Raw genomic sequence first — 20,777 nt, 5'->3', positions numbered from 1 at the left:
GATGGAAAGCAGCGCCACTCTTTCTCTTTCGTGGCCGAAGAGCTCGTAGCTTTTAGCCACTGTGGATAATGCGTGTGCATGTACCTAGCTCAGTTACGACTTTACGGGTCCTCACAGATTTCCTTCTCTTCGGTGCGCCGGGCAGACCTTCGGCGGCGGAAAAAGCAAGCGCTCGAGCGGACGTCGACTTCAACGCGCCGTGCTTCAATGCAGCTTGTACCCGTACGAACACGTTAAACTAAAACGTGGACAAGGCACTGCCGGAGTGTACGTTAGGTATCAGCAAGCCCCGTCCGCCATTGGCATTGAAATGACCGCTTGCCAGCAGAGCCCTTGACAGCGTGTGTGACCCTATTCGGTGAAGCCGCTGACGGCTCCAACAAAACTGCGCGCGAGGCGTCGACGCCCAGCGCATGTGTTGCGGTGCAGCTTTGAATTTCGCGGCGAGCTGGGGCTTGAACCGTCGGCTGTTTTGCCAGAATCGCTGCTCGCGCGCAGGCCGACATGGAGCACCGTTAGTTCCGCGCCATACGTGGCCGGCCCATCGGCAGCGTAGCGCTTCGGGACTCCACGAGCAACAATCCACCGACCCAGCGCTGCAACAGGCATTGTGCAAATGTAAAGGCATTTTCGAGCAAGACGCTTTAGTCGTTGCCAAAAGTTGTCGTCCTCAACAAAAGCGCCTCACCGAATTTCACAAGTTTTTCAGAGTGACGTGTCATTCTTGCGGGGAACCTCTGTATAAAATCTTACAGCCTCCAAAAGCTGATCCCTACGTCTCAGATTCAGCATGACTACAGTACAAGCACTCAGCATAGTATTCTGAAGTCAACTTGATGGTTGCTTGATTAGAGTACCGCAGAATAAGAACTCCCTTGCGCTCTATGCTGGCTATGTATAGATAGGCCCACAAAACGACAGCGGCCACGGTACTTTTCTCGTTGCCAGTTGAGGGTGTCCGTGGTGTACACCACACCTCTCACCCACTGAGCCAAACAAAGGAAGGCAGAGTCGAAAGGATCAGGGAGGACCAGGATGGCGTCGTACGCCAAGAGTTACGTGTTCCCGCTGGCGCTGACCGACGCGTGGAAGCAGGAGATCGCGAGCAGGACGCGCGAGAAGCTCACGGAGATGCTGGGCGTCGAGGTGGACAACGTCATGGCGGTGCGTAACCTAGACCTTAGCTAGACCTCAGTGGGTGGCGTTCCTTTTCGCCTTCTTTTCCTGCCTGTTAGAGAGCGAGTTGCGCGCGGTTTTAGGGAGCCACCACCACAGAGCATTGAGACCGTTGGACGCAACAAGAGAGAGAGAGAGAGAGAATAAGGGGGAAGGAACACAACAGCGCTCAGCCGACAGAGAGGGGAGGACTGAGACCGGAGACCAGTCAGTCGCTCTCTTTGTATGTGTATATATGTACATGCATGTTGAAAAGAAGACCCAAAGGACGCCAAAAGAGGGTGGAAACGACCCCCAATTAGGGCACGGAGGGGGACGCCACCTACCTACCTACCTACGTACAAAAGACCGGAGCGGAAGGCATGACGTCCATTGTGTATCTATCTATCTATTCTAATCGGCTGCAGGAATACGTGATCGTCATGGTGGGCAACAAGAAGAACATGGAGCAGATCGCCCACGACCTCGTGGACTTCATCGGCGAGGAGTCGGCCGAGCAGTTCGCGGCCTGGCTCAGTCTCCTGCTGCCCACGTTCGAGGCCCAAGCTCAAGCCGAAGAGCCGCAGACGGAGGTCCAGGCCCCTGAAGCTGAGCAGCCTCAAGCTGAGGACGAAGCCCCCAAGCAAGAGAAGGAAGAGAAGGACGCAGAGGCCCCACCCAAGCGCGTTATCAGCTTGAAGGGGCTCTCCTCGTCGTCTTCCGAGCCGCCCAAGAAGAAGATCGTCTCGCTGGGCGGCAACCGAGGCACAATCCGCTCGCTGAACCCGTCGAAGACCGACATGGAGGACGTGATTGCTCGACGAGCGCAGCGTTTCGGCGTCGTGGAGAAGAAACCAGCGCCCAAGAAGTCGCCGTCATCCAAGGAGGACCGTCATCAGCGCGACGAGTCCAAGGCGAGTGGGAACAAGCGGCGGGCAAGTGACCGGGAAAGTGGCGGCAGACTCTCGCAACGACTGGGACCGCCTGTTAACGTTGACCAGGCCGAGCTGGACGCTCGTGACAGCATGGGATCGCACAAGAAGAGACGCAACGACCGCGACCGCGATCGTGGCGATGAGAACCAGCGCGGAGATCGACGCGGCAACCGGAGAAACGACCGAGACAGGGATCACGACATGGAGGATGCAGGACGCGGTGGCAAGCGGAGAAACAGCGACTCGCGTGACGTGCAGCCGCCTTTGCCGCCGTCGGATGACAAGAGTGACTTCAAGGACAAGCAAGACTACGGACGAGGCATGGGTCCGCCCATGGGGTTCCAGGGCGGTCCGATGGGCTATGGCGGTTTCCCTCCGGTACGTTGTTACTCAAGCAGAGCCCTTGAAAAGGATATTGACGATTAACTTATCGTTTGCGTTTATTTTTCTAATAGCAGCCATATGGAAGTCCGATGTTTTACCCTCCGCCAGGCTACGGCCCTATGAACCCGTACGCGATGGGTTTCCCGCCGCAAGGCATGCCGCCGTACGGTGGCCGCGGCTTCCCTCGGGGTCCCGCTGGAGGAATGCACAACGGACCTCGAGGAGCTCGACCATTCCAGAACCGCAAGTGGGTCAACCCGAACGTTGCCAAGGCTGAGGAAGCAAAAGCAAGTGAAGGCAAGCCAGAATCGGACGCGGCTGGAGGCGAAGGAAGCGCCGCACCGCAAAACGCCGGCTTGAACGCTGGCGCTCCCGCTTTCGCCCCGCGCAACCCGTACTTTTCATCGCAAATGCGGCCGCGTTTCCAGAACAAGACGTGGGTGCGACAGGATCCCGCCAAGGACGAGGAGCTGAACTCAAGTTTGCCGAAGACCCCTCCCAAGGAATTGCTGGAGAGCACGGAGTAAGCTGAACGGACGCGCACTCGGCATCAACTTGAGAGCACAGGGAAATCAAGTTGACAAGGCCCAAGAAGAAGAATACATGAGAGTTCGAGTCGAGACGAGACGATGCAACCAGCGCTACCCTCTCTAGTCATACACACAGCAACAAAGGGCTATCGACGTGTTCAGCCACGAGCAACCATGCGTGGCATTAGGTGAAATATATGGCTGACCTCAGCCACTTCTTTCCTTTTTCCTTACGAGTTGATAACTTCCTTTTACGTATTGAGTGAGCTGTTGCTAGCGACGAGAGCGGCCCCAACCTTTACGAGCGGCGGGGGCGACACCTCCAGCTCGCTTCGGGTCTTGGGACTGAGATTGGGAGGCTGCAATCATCGATAGCGGAAGTTTGCGTCGCGTACCTCCACCAGCCTGTGACTCGGACTGCGATTGCGACTGCCCAACAATGTCTTGACCACGTGCGCCTGCCTGCCGAGCAACCTGGGTGAACTCGTGATCACTTTCGACCTGGTCGTCCTCTTCTCTTTTCGGCTGCTGCTTCTTGAACAGGTGATCGATCTTGTGCTGCTGAGAAATCTTCGTCTGTGTCTTCGTCTGCTTGGCACGTTTCTTCGGTGCCGGTTGTTCCGGTTCCGAGTCCGAGCACAGATCAAGCACATCGCTCGCTTGAGATTCACGCGCTGCTGGACGCTTGGCTGCAGCAGGCGCGCTTCTCTTGGTGGGCGCGGGAGAAAAGTCATCATCTTCATCTTCATCGTCGTCATCATTGCTCTTGCGAAGCCTCTTACGGTTCGGCGGCGATTTCTTGGCTTTCGTCGACCTGGGAGCAGCCCTACCACGAGGTTTCGCTGTCGGCCGCGGAGTCATATCCTCCTCCTCATCGTCGTCTTCGTCCATCTTAAAATCTTCGTCTCCGTCATCTTCAGCTGTGGCGGCGACCTCATCTTCAAAATCGTCGTCGGAGAGCACAGTCTTGCGTGCCTTGGCTCTTGCTGAGCGAGCAGGAGCTTTCCGAGGGGTAGTCTTTCGAACCGCGGGTTTCCGCTTGCGTTGGCTCTCATCACTGTCTTCTTCGAGGTCTGAAAAGACAGACTTCCTAACGGGCTTCTTTGGCGCTGCCTTCTTCGCTTTCGAAGTTCTCGGTGTCCCGAAGCGACCGCTTTTAGGGGATTTAGTCGAGCTCTCGTCTTCCAGAGTAGTTCGCCTGGACTGAAACCCGTCAGCTGATGGAGTGCCGGCTGCTGCTGGGCCGTTCGCGGACTGTTCATCTTCCTCCTCTTTCTGCAGTGCGAGCAAAGCGTCCTTCTGCTCCTTCTTTTTGCCAACAACGGTGAGAATATCCTGAGCAGACTTGGCATCGCTCTTGGCGCTGAGTTCGCGCTGGGTCTCGTCTAGCACGCTGTCCACAAACTCCTGAATGGCCGACGCATTGTTCTTCAACGTAAACTTTTCCAGTGCGATTTCAAGTTGTGCTTCGGGGAGCAACACTAACTTGCGTTCAGGCACACACAGCTGCTTGCTCAAGATATCTTCAATCGTCACAGCAGCCAACGGAGTGGGGCGCACAGGGCGGCCCAGCAGCGACTTCTCCAACTCCGCGCTGGCTTTCTTGTCCGATGCATTAATCCGATCATTCTTCCGGCGGTAGAACAGCAATATATCGTTGGGGTTGGCCACCTTCCCCACAAACTTGGCTCCAAATCGCTGGTTCACTAACACCTGGAAGCCCGTGTGTTCCACGCGCAGACGGATGAGCACCAGGTCCTTTTCTTCTTCAGCTCCATTCCCAATATCCGGGAGCGGGAACGGGCTCTCCTGCTGCCTCTGCTCACGCTCCCTCGCTCGCTCTCTCCTCTTCACTTCCTGCTCCAATTCAGCCTCATGCAGTAGCTCCATCACTCGTCCCTCCAGATACTCTCTAATACGGTCCGCCACATCCGGGTCGTTCGGGTCCAGCTCCTCAATCTCCCCAAGAATCACCTCGCCCATCTTGAACGGCCGCACAGTATGCAGCTCTCGCGTGTTCATCCTAAAGCTCTGTCCGTTGATCTCCAGCACAGCAATGTGCTTCGTCTTGGCCTCCCCCTCCACGAGCGACGTCGCCACCGACGAGCCTGGCTGCGTGATGAAGAAATCCCCCTTCAAGCTCTCCTGAACGTCAATCTGACACTCATGCTCGTGGCCCCAGACCACCAAGTCAATAAAGTCCGGGATCACACTCTCGGGCACGCAGTTCTTGCTGCCGCGTCCTTTGTCGTCCCTGTTTTGATGCAGCACAAAGATACTGAACCACTCGTCCGCGTGCTCGGCCGGCCGTCGGAACACCACCTTCTGCTGCGCGAACATCCTGTTGAGCCTCTCGTCGCGCATGTTGCCCAGGCCGTAGACGGCCACGCGCGTGTTGCCCTTGGTCATGAGCACGGGGAACACCTCGACCTCGTCCACCTTGTCGCTCTTGCCGAAGTAATTCACTAAGTTCGCAGCGCTCAGCAGGTCCAGCGCCGCCAGCGACTGCGAGTGGTCGCCGCCGCCTTCGCGCGACGGGTCGTCGTGGTTGCCGTGGATGCTGAAGACCGGCAGCTCGACGTTGTAGTTGGGGTCCTCGAAGTTGACGACGCCGAAGTTGGGGAAGTTGAGGCTCTGGTCGCTCACCACCTGGAAGTGCACGGCGCAGTCGCCCATGCAGTGCGTGCGCAGCAGGCGCATGGTCTCGTAGACGGTGCGGCGGCTCGGCTTGTTCTCGTGGAACAGGTCGCCGCCCAGCAGCAGCAGGTCCACGCGCTCGCGCTGCGCCAGCTGCAGGATCTCGCGGAACGAGCGGAACGAGTCGTTGCCGCGCACCGGGTCCTTCTCCGCGTAGCCCAGGTGGTTGTCCGAGGACAGCAGCACGCGCAGCGTGTCGGCCTCGCGCGGGCCGTCGTCGGCCTCCGCCTGCGACATCGGGCGCCAAAAGTCGACTAAGTACGGTTAAAGGTGCGAACTTACATGTTAAGCGACAAGTTGAAGTGAATCGACCAATGGATGGAAAGGAACGCAAGCTGTTCCGCAGCTTCCTTCGATCGGTCTAGCACCAGCACCCAGCGCTTCATTCCACTAGTGCGTGTACAATTGCCTTTCTTCCTTGCTACTTGTAACCTTTCGCCGACGCCGTGGAGGTGCCGTGCCGTACGCACTCGTAGAGAGCGCTGGGCTGCGCGCCCATCGGTATAATGACGAAATTGTGTGACAAGGTCATACAAGCATGGACATCAATGTGCGCAAGGCCCATAAGTGATCCGGCCCCGGAGAAGCTGGCACAACGAGCTTAGTACATGATAAGTCGGTAGACTGCCACAAGTTGGTCAAGATAATGGAGACCATCAAGCCGGGTAAGGCCATGTTCATCATGCATGGGCAGGATCTTGGCCGGGTTCAACTCCATGTTCATGTGCGGTTCCAACAATCTGGTGCTGGAGGAGACCGACCGCTCGCTTGACGACACGCTGAGCTCGCTGGTCTAGAAGCGTTTCCTGATCTGCGACGGCGGTGCGCTTGAGATTCAGGTGGCAAAAAGCTGGCTGCCTATGGTCGCGGAGGGCACGACCAGCTACCGCTGAAAAGGCCCCAGATCTCACGTCGAGGGTGGACAGCAGTGTCTACTTCACTATAACTAGCGGAGCATCACGGTCGCTGCGCTCATGTTGCTTTAGGGGTCGACCCCCAAAACTATGCTGACCACAGAGGTTGGACGACGTCCCCACTTGTGGGATTTGAGTACAAAAGCCGCTTGCAAATTCTAGCGCTTTATTTCCCCTTTCACGCTCCCCCATTTGCTGGCTATTTTGCAAGCAACATAAGTACCATTCATACGTTGTTATTAACGGTAGACTGATACACCTGGCCTGTGGTTCGAATGCCAGAACACTCGTATTTTACTTACTTAGGTAAGTGTAATAGCAGAATGTGCACACTGGCACAACGAAAAGTGAATAAGGGGTTAACTTTCGATGTTTCAATTTCGTGGTGTGTTCATTTTCAGAGTGAAAATACGAGCGAATTATTCCAGTAACCTTTCGCGATCCATGTTGAAATTCTTCCTCCAGATGTCATCTGCACCCAGCCGCAATGGCCAATGTTGCTGACGCGACTATGACATGCACGGCTGTTCAAAACTGTTAGTCTGCACGCGTAGGTAGATAACCTCATGCACGTTGAGCGCAATAAGGAAACATATACTTCTCGGGCCCACTTAAGAAACAACATTCGGCATTAAACCTCAATTTGATGTGGACCACATGTCACATATGATTGGGTATAATCAACTGTTACAGCTTACTATTGGCCAAAATAAATGGGTCTGCGCATGTCGAGATAATCGCGTAGAAAAACCTCAAAACTGTAGCCCTTCTAACTCGTCTCCAACAGGCGCTACAACATCGACAACCAAACATAAGGGTAAAGCAGTCACTCGTGACTACGGTGATCTTTTATTTTCTAATATCGCTAATTTTTGACGGCACCTCGCTAAAAAACCTAATGTTGCCTAAAACGGACTTCAGATATAAGGCTGTTTCTCTTTTCTTTCTGCTGCTAGGTTTTTTTTAAATCATAGCGTGAAACGGAGCAAATGCGCAGCTTTCGGTTGAGGTATTGCGAGTCGCCAAACGATTTTTTGTAAATAGTTATGTCCAGAAAACCGAAGTGTTGTTTCTTATGTGGGCCAGAGAAGTATAATGAACGATAACTAGCTCAAAATAATGTAGTTGAGCCCGATATCGTACCATCACACATGCATGTAGGGTATCAAAGCAGAGCTGTGACGCCCGAGATCGACCCAACAGAACTGTAATTGAGTGGGCTAATGCATTTGCTTAGTCGAACATCTTTTCATGAGCAACGCAATGAATGAATTAACGCAGACTAGAAAGGAGCAAATAATCAGCGCCTTTAGCGTGCAGGAAGGACTTGGAGCTGTCTGAAGGCGAGCTCGAACGGGCCAAAAGAGAGCCATTGTTGCTACCAAGAAGCACCGACACGGACTCCGGCTCGTACACCCCAGCTCATCGTCCAGCTCGTCATCCGCGCATAGCCTTCAATGTAATTTAGAGAAGTTGCTGCTCGACAGTACCCGGTCCTCAGCATGCAAAGCTGCTTGCTACTTGGCGTAGCGTTGGCGCTTCCTTGAGGCTCTGCTTGTTGATGCTTGGACTCTCTGTTGTGTGCTGGTCAAGCGATCCCGAAGGGCCGCAGACTTCTTACCAACGGCCGCAGAGCGACGCTTCTTACGACAGCATAAGGTTTGAAAGGCAAATAGGCTAAATAGAGGGTCCTAAGAGGGTACAAATAAGGGTAAAATGCCACGTTTAAGTCTATTTCTGATGTCCTCCATACTAACGGTCGAATTTGCTGTTTCAAAACTTCGACCCTCTGGTTTTATGGCATCTAAAGATAGTGACGTCAGTTCAGCTTGCCGATACCACCTTCCGATAAGCATGCAAATGTTGTTTAACCGAGGTATTTTTTTTCATTTTTTGGTCCCTGTGTGAGCGATTCTAAATTGTGACCCTAACCCATTCGCAGAATTAATGTAAAAAGTAAGGCGGAGCGTATATAAGAGACGTAAAAACTCCATAAAACGGAGTCTCATGATTACAAGGGGGACTTCGTCCCCAATGACTCATTATCGCATTCATTGCCAAACAATATCGCCCTCCACTTGCCCACCTTCACACCTTACTTATTACAGGACAAGGAATTTATCCGATAAATTACAAGTCCGACCTTGTCCTACCATGTACCCATGTTGCTAAAAACGTCACAATAAGGCCCTAACGTTGCCGTAAAAGCGTTGTGACGTTGTAAAATGATGGCTGATAACGTTGCAGGAACGCCATCCATCAATGAGGCAAAATGCACAGATAATTGTACAAAGATTGATGATTTCACGTTCGGCACCGTTGCTGTCACAAGCATTTGTGACGTGCTTGTGGCACAGATGTTGGGTAATTTTATTACATGTTCCTGTGAGTCTTTATAACATGTGGTGATGTGTCACAAACACGCCACAACCGCAGATGCATGAGCGCAAGCGGCTCTTCTACTCAAGTTGCTTTCACGCACATACGAGGTTAATGAGAGAGTCAGCCATCTAAAGTACGCCAAGCTACTGAACATGTGTCTAAGCTAGCTAAGCTGTTTTGATTGTTCTGGTCATGTTGGTCTCTTTCTCCGTTAGTCTGGACCGTACCGTGTACAACCTTCACCGGAGAGGCGCTGACATCCCGCATCAGGCCTACATCATTGCCACTTCAAGGTACCAGCATGCATTCTGCGATACTATAATATGACAATGGGGCCGGTCTACCATAACCCGGTAAAGCGGCCGAGTAAGGTGATGCCTATTACACGTCATGAAGCGATTTGGTCACGTGACTTACACTAGTGTTACATGTAAGTATGAGAAACCACTCGAGCACACTTTCCATTGATGAAGGATCACTTCAGGGAAAGCTGCACTCTCCACGGGATCTAATTAGCTGTTCGGAAACTCCTAAAGCCGAATTGAGCCAAAATTGGGAGCTTCTACACTGAAAACGGACGAAAAAACGATGTTGTTCTCGCTATCGGCGATGATAGCAGCTTCGAAGCGTCTGAACATGAACTAATATTCAGTACGACACGTCTAAAGCAGTTTGAAGCAGTTTTGAGGCCTCACACGGCGGGGCAGGCAGAGAACACGACTCCAACAGATCCCAAGATAGCGTGACCAAAGGGCGTGACCAAATCGTTTCATGACCTGTAATAGATTGTCCCAACGTGGAACACGCCCTGCATCGCGTTAGGTGCGCCGCGGGTCTTTTGCTGCTGCTTAACGGTTCGTCCACCGCACATTTTACTCTACATGTACAATTTGCTCTGCAAGATACACGGCAAGAGGTCCCGAGTTTAACTGAGGAAACCAAGTAGCACCATGCGTCTACGCTTCGTTTTGCTCGTGGTGTGGCCACATACCTAGCAAGATGCGATGAAGTATCAGCAGCAGCGGATTTGATCCCCAGTGACCGCAGACTCCTTCGAAGCTCCAAGGCAGATACCAACACAGACGCCGAGGAGAAGACGGACGCAAGTTTAGGGGTTAGGCGTAAAGCTACGTGTACGATTGTGTGTTTTTTAGACTGAAAGTCAGCTTTCTGGTCATTTGTAAGCTGCCGCTTCGTGCTGCACTAATCGGTTTTAGACAAAAACTTTCAAACGACTATAATTCAAGTGCCAGTGAAGATGGCACTCATATTCTTACCGTTCTCACTCTATGACCTAGAGGGTATGCAGGACCTATACTAAAAAAGAAGCATATGGTAGTTTTTGAAAACCATGAAAGCGCTTGTAGATCGGGATGATCTTGACTCAAGATTCTCTAGATCTTAACTTAATGGACACGGGCAGTTGGTACTGGCATCAGCTGAAGTAGTTTCAAAACACAGGGTGTAAGGCGACCACTTACACTGCCTGTGATGATATCTCCACAGTAGGAACAGAGGCGCAGAGGGGTTAGCTGTATAATAGAATATTCGGTGTAACTTCTGGCCCTCTACAGTACTATAGTGGTGTGTTCATAGCTCGATATATACTGACTTCGGGATACGCGCGAAGACTTCATCGTAGTGCGTGTAGTGAATCACTACACGAAAATATCGTCACTACTGTAGTAGTGATGATATTTTCGTCACGTACTGTAGCGAACTACTGCACCATCGATGGACCGAACGCAATCACTACTGTTTTGAGGAGAAGGACCCCGAATCACTCGACAGCACTATCACCGCAATCTACAATACTTTCGGTGCTCACTACCGTCGACTGCTGAGACGTGCGGAGAAGCCTAAACAACAGAAACCCAGGAAGATCATTACAAAGCTGGCTGAAAGCAGTTCTTTCGGAGATTTCCATCGACGCCACCCCGACACATTCCGAATACGCCACGTCCAACTACATCTGAATCATCGAGCAGGTATCGTCTTTCAGACGCTAGTCGATTAGTTCACAGCATATAGTTGGTACAGACATCTGCTTCAATAAAGAACACAAGAAAACCTATAACCCTTTATATTGAATGAATGCTGATTGGCTCACACATACAATTTTGACTATAATGCTATCGAAATATTTCATTACTATCCATTATTTTGTATATATCAGGTGTTCTTTATTGAAGCAGAAGTCTCTATCTACTACGATAGTTGAGAAGACAAATAATCGGTAATCGAACTTTCTTCTTCTTCGTACTGTTCATCTGTTTCAGTGGACCCTCCTTAATTATCAGTGTGTGGGCTGGAGCGACAATGTGTTCATGCAGCAAGCGATGCACTACGGGATGGTGATCGTTACCGTGCTGGTGTGGCGCTACTACTTCATGAACTGCGCGTGGCGCGGCTTCTACGCTGGTTGCCCAGGGCTGCTTATCGTCTCCCAGTTGATTGTGGCGATTCTCGTGAGCAAAGATATCCTCCGTGACCCCGTGTTCTATCGGATCATGACATTGTTCAGCAGCGCTTCAGCCGCTATCGGCTGGCTCAGTAGCGTGGTTCCGCTGACGGAGATCATCCAGGAAGGCTCGGAGGGTGCCATGGTCGGCCTTACCCTGTCGCTATATTTCCTGGTGGACATTTTCATACAAACCAACTCGGTCGGTCTGTTCGAGGGAAGCAACTTCTACAACATCGCCGAGGTTTTTTTTGTATTGTAGTCACTTAGAAACTAACGACTTCTAATACAAAGTTCCTCCCTCCGCTTATTTACGTCGTCTGCATGCGAGCACCCTTCTAGGGTACAGTCCGTTATAGGGTGGACGATGCCGCTGAAGTTTGTGTGAAGTCAGCATTTGCAGCTCCTGCCGTCTAATGTTGTAGGTCTCCTGGAAAGAAGTCCAAAGCAGCTGTCCAGACTCCATTCGGTTCCGCCCCGATGTCAAAGGCGAGCTGCCTGCTGCAGGTTGTGTCCATTGCCAGATTGGCTAAAGCATCAGCCGTTTTGTTGAAGGCTCGTAGGTGATGAGACCATGATCGAACACCACATTTGTCGACAATCACTCTGCATCTTTGATACAAAGTGCGCAAATGGACAGCTTTTGATGCCGTCCGGTGTAGCTGATGTCGTAAAATGAGCTGACTGTAGCTGACTGTCTCCCACGACGTGTAGTGGTCTCAATGTTGTAGTTCGCTGATCATGAAGGAGTCCTTGTAGTAGCCCCCTGTACTCCGCTTGGTTATTTGTAGTAGTAGGTGCCGCGTACGACATGCTAGTCGCCCATATAGCTTTGCCCGTGTTAGAATCGCTGTCGATCTTCAGGATGACTGCTCCACTGCCCCCTGGTCCTGGATTCCCACGAGATCCACCGTAAAAAAATAACACAAACTGTGCCGACCCACCCTCTATTTGGAACAAAGTAGGTTTCCAATGTCCATTGAGTGCTCCAATGACAGCATGTATTGCCCGTATGTGAGCCCGCGATCGACCAGCTGCGCGATATGTGTTTTCAACAGTGCAATACGAGTCCTGGAGCCGAGCCCTGAGAATGGCCTTGTATTTCGAGGTCGCCAGCGAGGTAACAGCAGCATGGTGATCATTCCTCCATTTCCAAATTACTTTGAGGACTGTAACAACTCCAAGCCTCCAGCAGTCCGCTGCCGCTCCATCTAGTTGCAGATTAGTAGCCTCCTTGAACTCGGAAGATAACCAAAAGAATTCCTCCTTCGAACGGTTAATAAACCCTCCAGGGAGAGTAGCAAGTTGGAACGTGAAACAGCTTGCTTGGTTGCGTAAGGTTGCCTCTAATTCGAGCTGAGTCCATCGCGCTATGAAAACCGCCCATAACGTCGCCGCAGAAGTGCATTGCCAAAAAATGTGTGTGAGGGTAGTATACGGATGCCCAACGCACGAGTCATGCGGGCACCCAAGTCTCCGCTGTAGTCGATCGTATCATTTAACACTGTGAGTTTTGAGACGATACACGAGCCGCTCTCCCCATACATTCAACCTGGCCAACGTCGAAGTTGCTTTCAAGAAATCGACTTTAGAGCTGCACGGATCACCGGGTCCTCATCTTTCCAGGCGCTCATCCGCTGTTCCAAAGCAGCCGTGACGTCTTTGGTGCTGCGATCAATCGCTCGTAGCTTGATTGATTTCCGTGTGCAGCTTCATCGCCGCTTCCCCGCCCATAAACAGGCGAGGAGGTCTAATTGAGGGTGGAGATGAAACCCAGTGACCTCTGTTGCGGATCCTAGCGATTCTTGAATTGCACCCAGGAGCTGCTGAGCTTTGTGACCCCAGAGACTGGGAAGTAGCGTGTCTCAGGGCTACCGATAATGGTCAGTTTGGCCATAGTTGAATCCGGAAGCAGCACTTCAAGTGCATAAGGGTGATCGGTATGTTTCGTCAGTAGTCGCACCTCGTTACGATTCATCGATCCATAAGTCAGCTCACGCATGTTGAGAAGGAGGAGTTCAATTAACTGCGCAACGTGCATTCTGTAAGCTTGCGAAGGACTGGAGACATCAAACCCAGTCTTTGCTATTTGGAATGCCATGAGCGTTTCCTCGACGTGATACCACCGAACAATATCTCCAACACGAGTTCCACGATCCGCTATGCTGGAGTGACAAATCGAAGGTTCTGTCAGCGCTCCAGAACCGTCAAATAACACAAGGCTTCGAATCTCCATCCACGGTAGCCATTCAGCGCTAAAAATGCCGTTCTGGTTTCGAATCCATTGATGGAGCGGCCCAGTCGCTGGCCCTTTCAATTCCCGAACGTCAATTGGGCACGATCCGTCACGCCATTCGTCAGAGGAAGGGAGGAGTGCCCTGATCAAGTTGGCCAACGGGGCGACCGACGCTGAAGGTGATGGGGGGTGCTGCTCGAGTCCAGTTCTACCAACATTGCCTTGCCGGCATCCCAGAATGAAGTGGGGAAGAACCCAGTTAAAGGGGTCCGGGCCGCATTGCTGAGTGAAATGTAAGTAGCGTCGGCATCCAAGCGACCCAGTAGTCGGAGGATCGTTCCAACAACAAACATCGACTCGTCACTGGAGAGCGCCCAGCGAACCACTTCGGTCGCCGCCAGAGCAAGCTGTTCGAGCTTGGCTTGTGGGATAGCGAGTCCACCGTGGCAACGAGGGAGGCTAGCAATGTCCGCGGCAATCCATGTTCGTCCAAAAGACCCCTTTTCTTCAAATAAACCGAACCACACAAAATTATGAATGCGTCGCTGTAATTCCTGCACTTGTCTCGTGGTCGGCCAAGCGTGTCGTGCAATGGAGGTGATTTTCGGGATAACGACAGCGGCAGCGACAATAGCACATTGATCCTCGGTCAGTAACTTGATAGAAGCAAGCCTCAGTCGCGTCTTCAGTTGAGTCACCGTTGTGTGCCAAGTGAAGTCGGTCGAAACCCTGCTACCGACGTGTGCACCTAGATATCTCGTGAAATTAGTGACCGCTTGGAACTTGAGATCCCCTGGTAGTCTAATTGCTGGAGGCGGTCCTGCAGAATGTAGCGCGATAACAACCGTCTACGCTGCGTTCACACTAAGCCCACTGGCGGTGCTGAACTTTTGCGTAATAGCGAGTAACTGGGGGATTTCTGCCGGAGATGCCAGATAGGCCGCAGTACCATCCGCGTACCCACCGACTCGTAACTCGATTTCCCGCTCTGCCGTCCGGAGCCGGATGCCTCGAAGCCCTTTGGCAGACTCAATTGCTCTGTAGTACGGGTCCAGCGCCACAATGAATAGTAAAGGCGCTTGAGGACAGCCCTGACGTATTCCTGTCGTGACTGGAACCCATCTCGATCTGCGGCCATTGCGCACTCGCGTGCCGGCGTGAACGCTCGCAATAGCGCGGACAAATTGGGCGGGGTACCCGTGCGCTTCCAGTGCTCGAATTAGGTATCGTCGACCCAATGAATCGTAAGCCTTGTGGAAATCGAGTAAGATTGCTAGAGCTTCTCGCTGCTCTTCATCCAAGTTCGTCATGTGCTGTGCGGCTTCGAACAGGTCAATTGTATCATGTATTTGGCGGCCAGGCACAAAACCCTTTTGGTGATGGTGAACGCGATCTGGCAGCGTCTTGCTCACCCGTGTAGCCAGGATCCGAGTGAAAATTTTGTAGTCCGAGTTCAATAAAGCCAACCGTCGGTAGCTTAGTGGATTTGATTGATCCCCCTTCTTCTTTAGACAAAAAATGTCGGCCTCCAGAAATGATGGCGGGAAGACGCCAGCCCGATACCAAAGGTGTAACAGGGTTACACGCACAAGTGGCTACAGTCACTTGTAACTCTAACAGACACGACGTTTGAGAGGTTCGAAAGACTTTCTCGACCTTGGTGTAGACATACCGAAGGCTACATACATTTACGACCACCACGACGGGTGGTCCATACACATTTAGGATTCCTATTGGTTGAGAGCGGCATCTTTTAACCAATGAGAGACATGCATAGCATTGGAATTCTGCCAACCAGCCGTTGGCAGATTCCTAGTTTAGATTATTACATTTAGAGGAAGTCAGAAACATAAAACAAAAATAGCAGTTCTCATTTTCCCCAAAAACATTATTTGGATCGTTTATTTAGATTAATCTATACTCGGAGGCCCGAGTATAATTAACTCTGATTTAAACTAAGCTACGCTTCCTCACATACACGCGCACACGTGTAAGCTAAAGTAGTGAGCCAAAGTAGGCCCACTACACCTGGTAGCACTTTGTAGTCCGTCCAACGACCGACTACCTGAGTTCGTACGTCACCGCACGAACGCGGAGCTGAGAACCTTCCCATGGATACAGAGGTGCCCATGGAAAGCTCCACTACGCATGCAACTCACGTTGCACGCGCTGACTGTCCCCACCTGTCGGGTCCAGAGTGGGAGGCCCTCCAACGACTGTCAACAGTCATTGGTGAGGCGATTGTAGCTACGATGCTGCGTACGCTAACGCCGACAGAGCAACACGGTGTTGCTCTGGGTTTCACCCTGAAGGAGCAACGCAATGTTGCTGCTACTACCGCGGTGTCATCCGGGACGACACCACGCGCGCAATCGCTGATGCTCAATGTGAGCAACTATGTCGGAAGAGAGGGTGAACCTCTCCTCCGTTGGTTTGTCGAACTCGACACTGCCATTGCGGCTCGACGTATCGTCGAACCGATGTCGAAGGTTGCGTTCGCCATGTCATGTCTTGGCGGACGTGCAAGAAGTTGGGCGTATGGACGCCGACTCTCGGATCCTACGTGCTTTAGCACGTACGAGGGTTTCAAGGAAGAGCTCAGACAAGCGTTTGAGCCACCGCAAAACGAGTTCCGGTCGAGGGCGGAGTTCCTCGACCTGCAGCAGGGCAAGCATGATGTCCATGCTTACGCTCAGAGAGCGCGGTACTTGGTCTCGAACATCGTGACCAATCCGATCGACGAGGCGACCAAGGTCGTCACGTTCATGCAGGGACTGAGAGATGGGCCTGTGAAGACCTACCTCTTCCGTGAGTACCCGAGTACTCTCGAAGCTGCAATTACTCTTGCAATGCAGGAGGAGTTTAGCCTGCGGCAGGCTAAACTACATGCACATGTGACGAGGCCACAGCCACGCCCGGTAGTGAGGACGGGAGGCCCAGAACCCATGGACCTCTCGAGTGCTGCAACTGCTGGACCCCAGCACTCGCAGGGAAACAATGTGCGATGCTACCGTTGCGGTAGAGTCGGTCACTTTGCTCGGGAGTGCACGGCCCCCGTGCACCAGCAGGGTGGCTATCGCGGCGGTGCCGGGCACCGTCGCAACCAAACAAAAACGCTGGACACCAGTAGGCGCGGGGCGCCCTACTGGTAATGCGTTCCGCGTGTCGACCTTGGACACGCGACATTGAGGACTGCAGCCCCCAGTGAGGTTCATTCTCACTGCAAGAACCAAGATGACAAGCCTGACCTTGTCATCCTGAACGTGAACTCGATGAGAGCAAGCAGCTCTCTCCGTGCTTTGGTAGATTCTGGCTCGTCGAAGAACTTTGTTCGACTGCGAAGTCTATCAAGGCTTGACTTCGAGGATTTAAAGATACCTCGAAGTATGTTGGAAGTACGACTGGCAACGGGTGCCGTCGTGAAGACCGAGAAGCGCATGGTACGCGTGCGCTTCACGTATGAAGATCAAGAGTTTGTCGAGACCTTTATCGTCCTGGATCTGGACGATAAGTTTGACATTGTATTGGGCATGCCGTGGCTTGCACGGCATGATCCGGTCATCGATTGGGAGAAGCGCACTCTCGTGCGCTTCGGTCGCGACAGCGGAATAGTGAGCGATGGCCCTGTTGCCGCTACGCACGCACCGACAGGTGCGCGCGACTCCCCACTCGAGACAGCGCCTAATGACGCTGTCCCGGAGTGCCCTGGGCGCGCGCGAGCACGTGCGCAAGAGCAGCTAGCGTCGGCGTAACCGCCGACAGCTAATGAAGAAAATGTGTTGACCTCGGAGGTCGACACCAGCTTTTCAGGGAATAAGGAAGAGTCTCCGGCCTCGAAGGGCGCGGATGACGCAGGCGAGTCACACGCCTCAGCCGTGGAGGCTGACGCAAAACTGATTGGATCAGTTTTTGCCAATAATAAGAGCCAAGGTGACGTAACGCCGTCGACTCCGGGAGTCGATGGATTGGGTGATTTGATTGTCGTCTCGGGGAGCCGACGCACCCTCCGTAATGGGGGTCTCCGCCAATGGTTGGCGTCGAGGTATTAAAGTCGCGACGGTTCCGGGAACCGTCGCTGCGAAAAAGAATTTCGCGTCGACTCCGGGAGTCGACGCACCCCTTCAAATAAAGGGCTTCGCCAATAACATGCGTCGAGGTGAGGATGGCGTGGCGGCTCCGGGAGCCGACGCTGCAGGTGGTGCGGACGGTTGCAAACGTCTCGCACCGGAAAAACTTGCATGCTGTCGTGCAGCGGGGCTGCACGACTAAGCGCCGTGCGACCAAGCTGGGCTTGAAGTCGTTCGCCCGCGGGATGTACCCGCCGGCGGTATAATAGAAGAACACCCGTCCACGGTTGGGCCTGGACGAGGTCAAGAACCAAGCGGAGCCAGGCTCCGCAAAACAAGAAGACGGCGCATGCGAAGGTCACTGCGCAAGTCTCGGCACGGGGCCGAGACGCTACAAGAAATCTCTGCCGGGTAGACGGAGGCTGAGAAGCCGGACGTCGAGACGTTGAACGTCTTGACGCGTACCTGTGCCGGATTCAGGTACAGGGAGATGCCTCTCGCTAATCCTCCGACGCAAGCGTCGGAGTTGATTTCGCTTCCAGTCATGAGCTGGAAGCGCTTCGCGCGTGACTTGCACGATGGACGCATCGAGCAAATATGCATTCTCTCGGACGCCGAGAGAACGAAGAGCGAGAATGAAGAACTGAGGCAGTTCTTCATGGAGACCACCACTGAGACTGAGGTCAATCTCAGTGCAAAGACTAAGAAGGAGCGCTCTGAGGAGCAGAGCTGGGACTCGCTGAAGACGAGTCCCTTCTACGGGATTCTACGGAAGGACGCGGACGTGCTTCCGGAAGAGATCCCTGAGGAGCTTCCGTAGGACAAGGGTATCCAGCACGAGATTGATCTCGTGCCGGACACGAAGTACTGTGTCACGCGGCAGTGGCCACTGCCGCGAGAACAGGTCAAGGCGATCGACGACTTCTTTGCAAGTCGTCGCAAAGCTGGACAGGTGTGGGGATAGAAGTCCCCGCACAGTGCCCCGAAGTTCTGTGTCAAGAAGCCACATGGCGGATGGCGCATCGTTCATGCGTATAACAAGCTGAACGATGCGACGATACCGGCGCAGACACCGATACCGCGAAAAGATGTAATCATCGATTCGATGGCCAGGAGCACTATCTACAGTGCTCTTGATCTGCGCGATGGGTTCTATCAGATCCTCATGCGTGAGAGCAATATCCCTCTCACGGCTGTGAGCACGCCGAGCGGCATGCTCTGGGAGTGGCTAGTGATGCCGCAGGGTCTGAAGAGCGCCCCTTCGACCTTCAACAGGTGCGTGACGCACTTGTTGCGCTCGGTGCGCGACTTCGCACCGAGCTACTTCGACGATGTGTTCGTCCACAGCCGAGCTGCGGACGGGATGAGTGATGTTGAGATGCACAAGGTGCATCTCCGATAGCTGCTTGCGCTCATGCGCAAGCACAAGCTCTACGCAAACCGGAAGAAGTGTATCTTCGGGGCGAGCGAGATACCCGTGCTTGGGTGTCTCGTTGAGAAGAAGGGCGTCCGCCCTGACCCTGAGAGGTCAGAGTGATCAATGAGTGGCCGACGCCGCCAAACGTCAAGGAACTGCGGCAGTTCCTTGGCTTGGCCACGTATACGTGAAGGACTACGCGGGCATGATACACCCGCTGTCACAGCTCTCGAAGAAGGACGCCGAGTGGATTTGGACTGCTGAGTGTCAGCAGGCCTTCGATGCGGTCAAGCGGGGCTTGAATAAGGCGCCGATCTTGGCGGTGGCCGACCAAGATCGCCCATTCCATGTTGTGTGACGCATCCGACATCGCAATCGGATGTGCGTTGATGCAGCACGATCACGAGGGCCGTGATCGTGTCGTCTACTACCAATCGCGTCAGCTGAAGCCAGTTGAGCGCAACTACCCGGTACATGACAAGGAACTCCTTGCCATGAAGTACGCACTTGCGAAGTTCCGAGTGTATCTACTCGGAAGCAAACCGTTCGTGGTCTATGTGGACCACGCGTCGCTGCGGACGGCTGTAAAGTCGCCGCACATCTCGCAACGGATGGCGAGATGGCTCTCATTCTTCGCAGAGTATAACTTCCGGGTTGAGTACAAACCCGGAAGACTCAATGTGGTGGCCGACGCGCTCTCGCGTCGACCTGGCTACGCCACGACTGATGCCGACGCCAATGCCATTGATGCCATGCGATCGAGCACCCCAACGTCGTCACTGTTGGACGACGTGAAGGTCGCGTACACGCACGACGCGGACGCGAAGCTCTTGCTGGCCTACGGCTCAGCGCCTTCTGACCAAGCTCGTCAGAAGCTGCCGAAGCATCTTCGTGCTCGTGCACACCGTTACTGGGTGCACGACGGGTTATTACTCTACAGTGCAGTTGACGACAACGCGGACCGCGTTGTCGTGCCCAATGACCATGACCTGCGACTCAGGATCATGTACGAGTATCACGATGCACCGACTGCGGGGCATCCGGGCCGTGAGAAGACATACCTTCTTCTCACGCGAGACTTCTACTGGGCCCACCAGTATAAATGGATGCGCAAGTACGTCCGTGCTTGCGAGGTTTGTCAACGTGTGAAGCCTGCGCCTTTCGCGCAGGCTCCCTTGCAGTCACTACCAACTCCACGAGAGTTTTGGCAGTCCATGTCTTTGGACTTCGTGTTCGGTCTTCCCCCGGACAGCCAGGGGAACACGCGCGTTGTGGTCTTTGTTGGCCGCTTCAGCAAGATGGTACATCTTGCTGCGGTACCCACTGAAGTGACTGCGAAGCAGACGGCGCGTCTGTTCGTTGACATAGTGTTCAAACACCATGGCATGCCGATCGACATTGTGTCGGATCGGGACCCGCGCTTCACTGCACACCTTTGGCAAGAAGTGTTTACACTTCTTGGGAGTCAGCTTTCGATGTCGACTGCGGATCATCCGCAGACGGACGGGCAGACCGAGCGCGTGAACCGCGTGCTCGTAGACGTGCTTAAGAGCTACGCTCACTCGTTCCAACACTGGAGCGAGTGCCTGCCGATGGCGG

The 20,777-nt window shown here is 53.4% G+C and overlaps 6 protein-coding genes across 6 annotated transcripts; 2 read left to right on the top strand and 4 right to left on the bottom strand.

The window, feature by feature from the left end:
• Positions 1 to 1,034: 1,034 nt before the first annotated feature.
• On the top strand, positions 1,035 to 3,232 carry PHYSODRAFT_562693 (hypothetical protein; the record flags this gene model as incomplete). Its single annotated transcript, XM_009533644.1, has 3 exons — positions 1,035 to 1,164; positions 1,584 to 2,468; positions 2,549 to 3,232. Coding segments are annotated over 3 exons (1,468 nt in total), but the record flags the coding sequence as incomplete, so codon positions are not given.
• A 45-nt stretch (positions 3,233 to 3,277) lies between these two features.
• Positions 3,278 to 5,938, bottom strand: PHYSODRAFT_250783 (hypothetical protein; the record flags this gene model as incomplete). Its single annotated transcript, XM_009533643.1, has 1 exon — positions 3,278 to 5,938. The coding sequence occupies one exon, from the start codon at positions 5,936 to 5,938 to the stop codon at positions 3,278 to 3,280; it is 2,661 nt and encodes an 886-aa protein (XP_009531938.1).
• Positions 5,939 to 11,324: 5,386 nt separating this feature from the next.
• PHYSODRAFT_336125 (hypothetical protein) lies at positions 11,325 to 11,800 on the top strand (the record flags this gene model as incomplete). The annotated part of the gene is made up of 2 exons (XM_009533642.1): positions 11,325 to 11,702; positions 11,753 to 11,800. The coding sequence occupies 2 exons, from the start codon at positions 11,325 to 11,327 to the stop codon at positions 11,798 to 11,800; spliced, it is 426 nt and encodes a 141-aa protein (XP_009531937.1).
• Positions 11,801 to 11,949: 149 nt separating this feature from the next.
• Positions 11,950 to 12,144, bottom strand: PHYSODRAFT_432960 (hypothetical protein; the record flags this gene model as incomplete). The annotated part of the gene is made up of 1 exon (XM_009533641.1): positions 11,950 to 12,144. A coding segment is annotated over one exon (195 nt), but the record flags the coding sequence as incomplete, so codon positions are not given.
• A 10-nt stretch (positions 12,145 to 12,154) lies between these two features.
• On the bottom strand, positions 12,155 to 12,658 carry PHYSODRAFT_433307 (hypothetical protein; the record flags this gene model as incomplete). The annotated part of the gene is made up of 1 exon (XM_009533640.1): positions 12,155 to 12,658. A coding segment is annotated over one exon (504 nt), but the record flags the coding sequence as incomplete, so codon positions are not given.
• Positions 12,659 to 14,230: 1,572 nt separating this feature from the next.
• Positions 14,231 to 14,452, bottom strand: PHYSODRAFT_433195 (hypothetical protein; the record flags this gene model as incomplete). Its single annotated transcript, XM_009533639.1, has 1 exon — positions 14,231 to 14,452. A coding segment is annotated over one exon (222 nt), but the record flags the coding sequence as incomplete, so codon positions are not given.
• Positions 14,453 to 20,777: the final 6,325 nt, after the last annotated feature.

This window comes from Phytophthora sojae, assembly GCF_000149755.1.
Source record: "Phytophthora sojae unplaced genomic scaffold PHYSOscaffold_7, whole genome shotgun sequence".
Classification (NCBI taxonomy): domain Eukaryota; phylum Oomycota; class Peronosporomycetes; order Peronosporales; family Peronosporaceae; genus Phytophthora; species Phytophthora sojae.
This window is presented reverse-complemented; position numbering and strand designations above follow the sequence as displayed.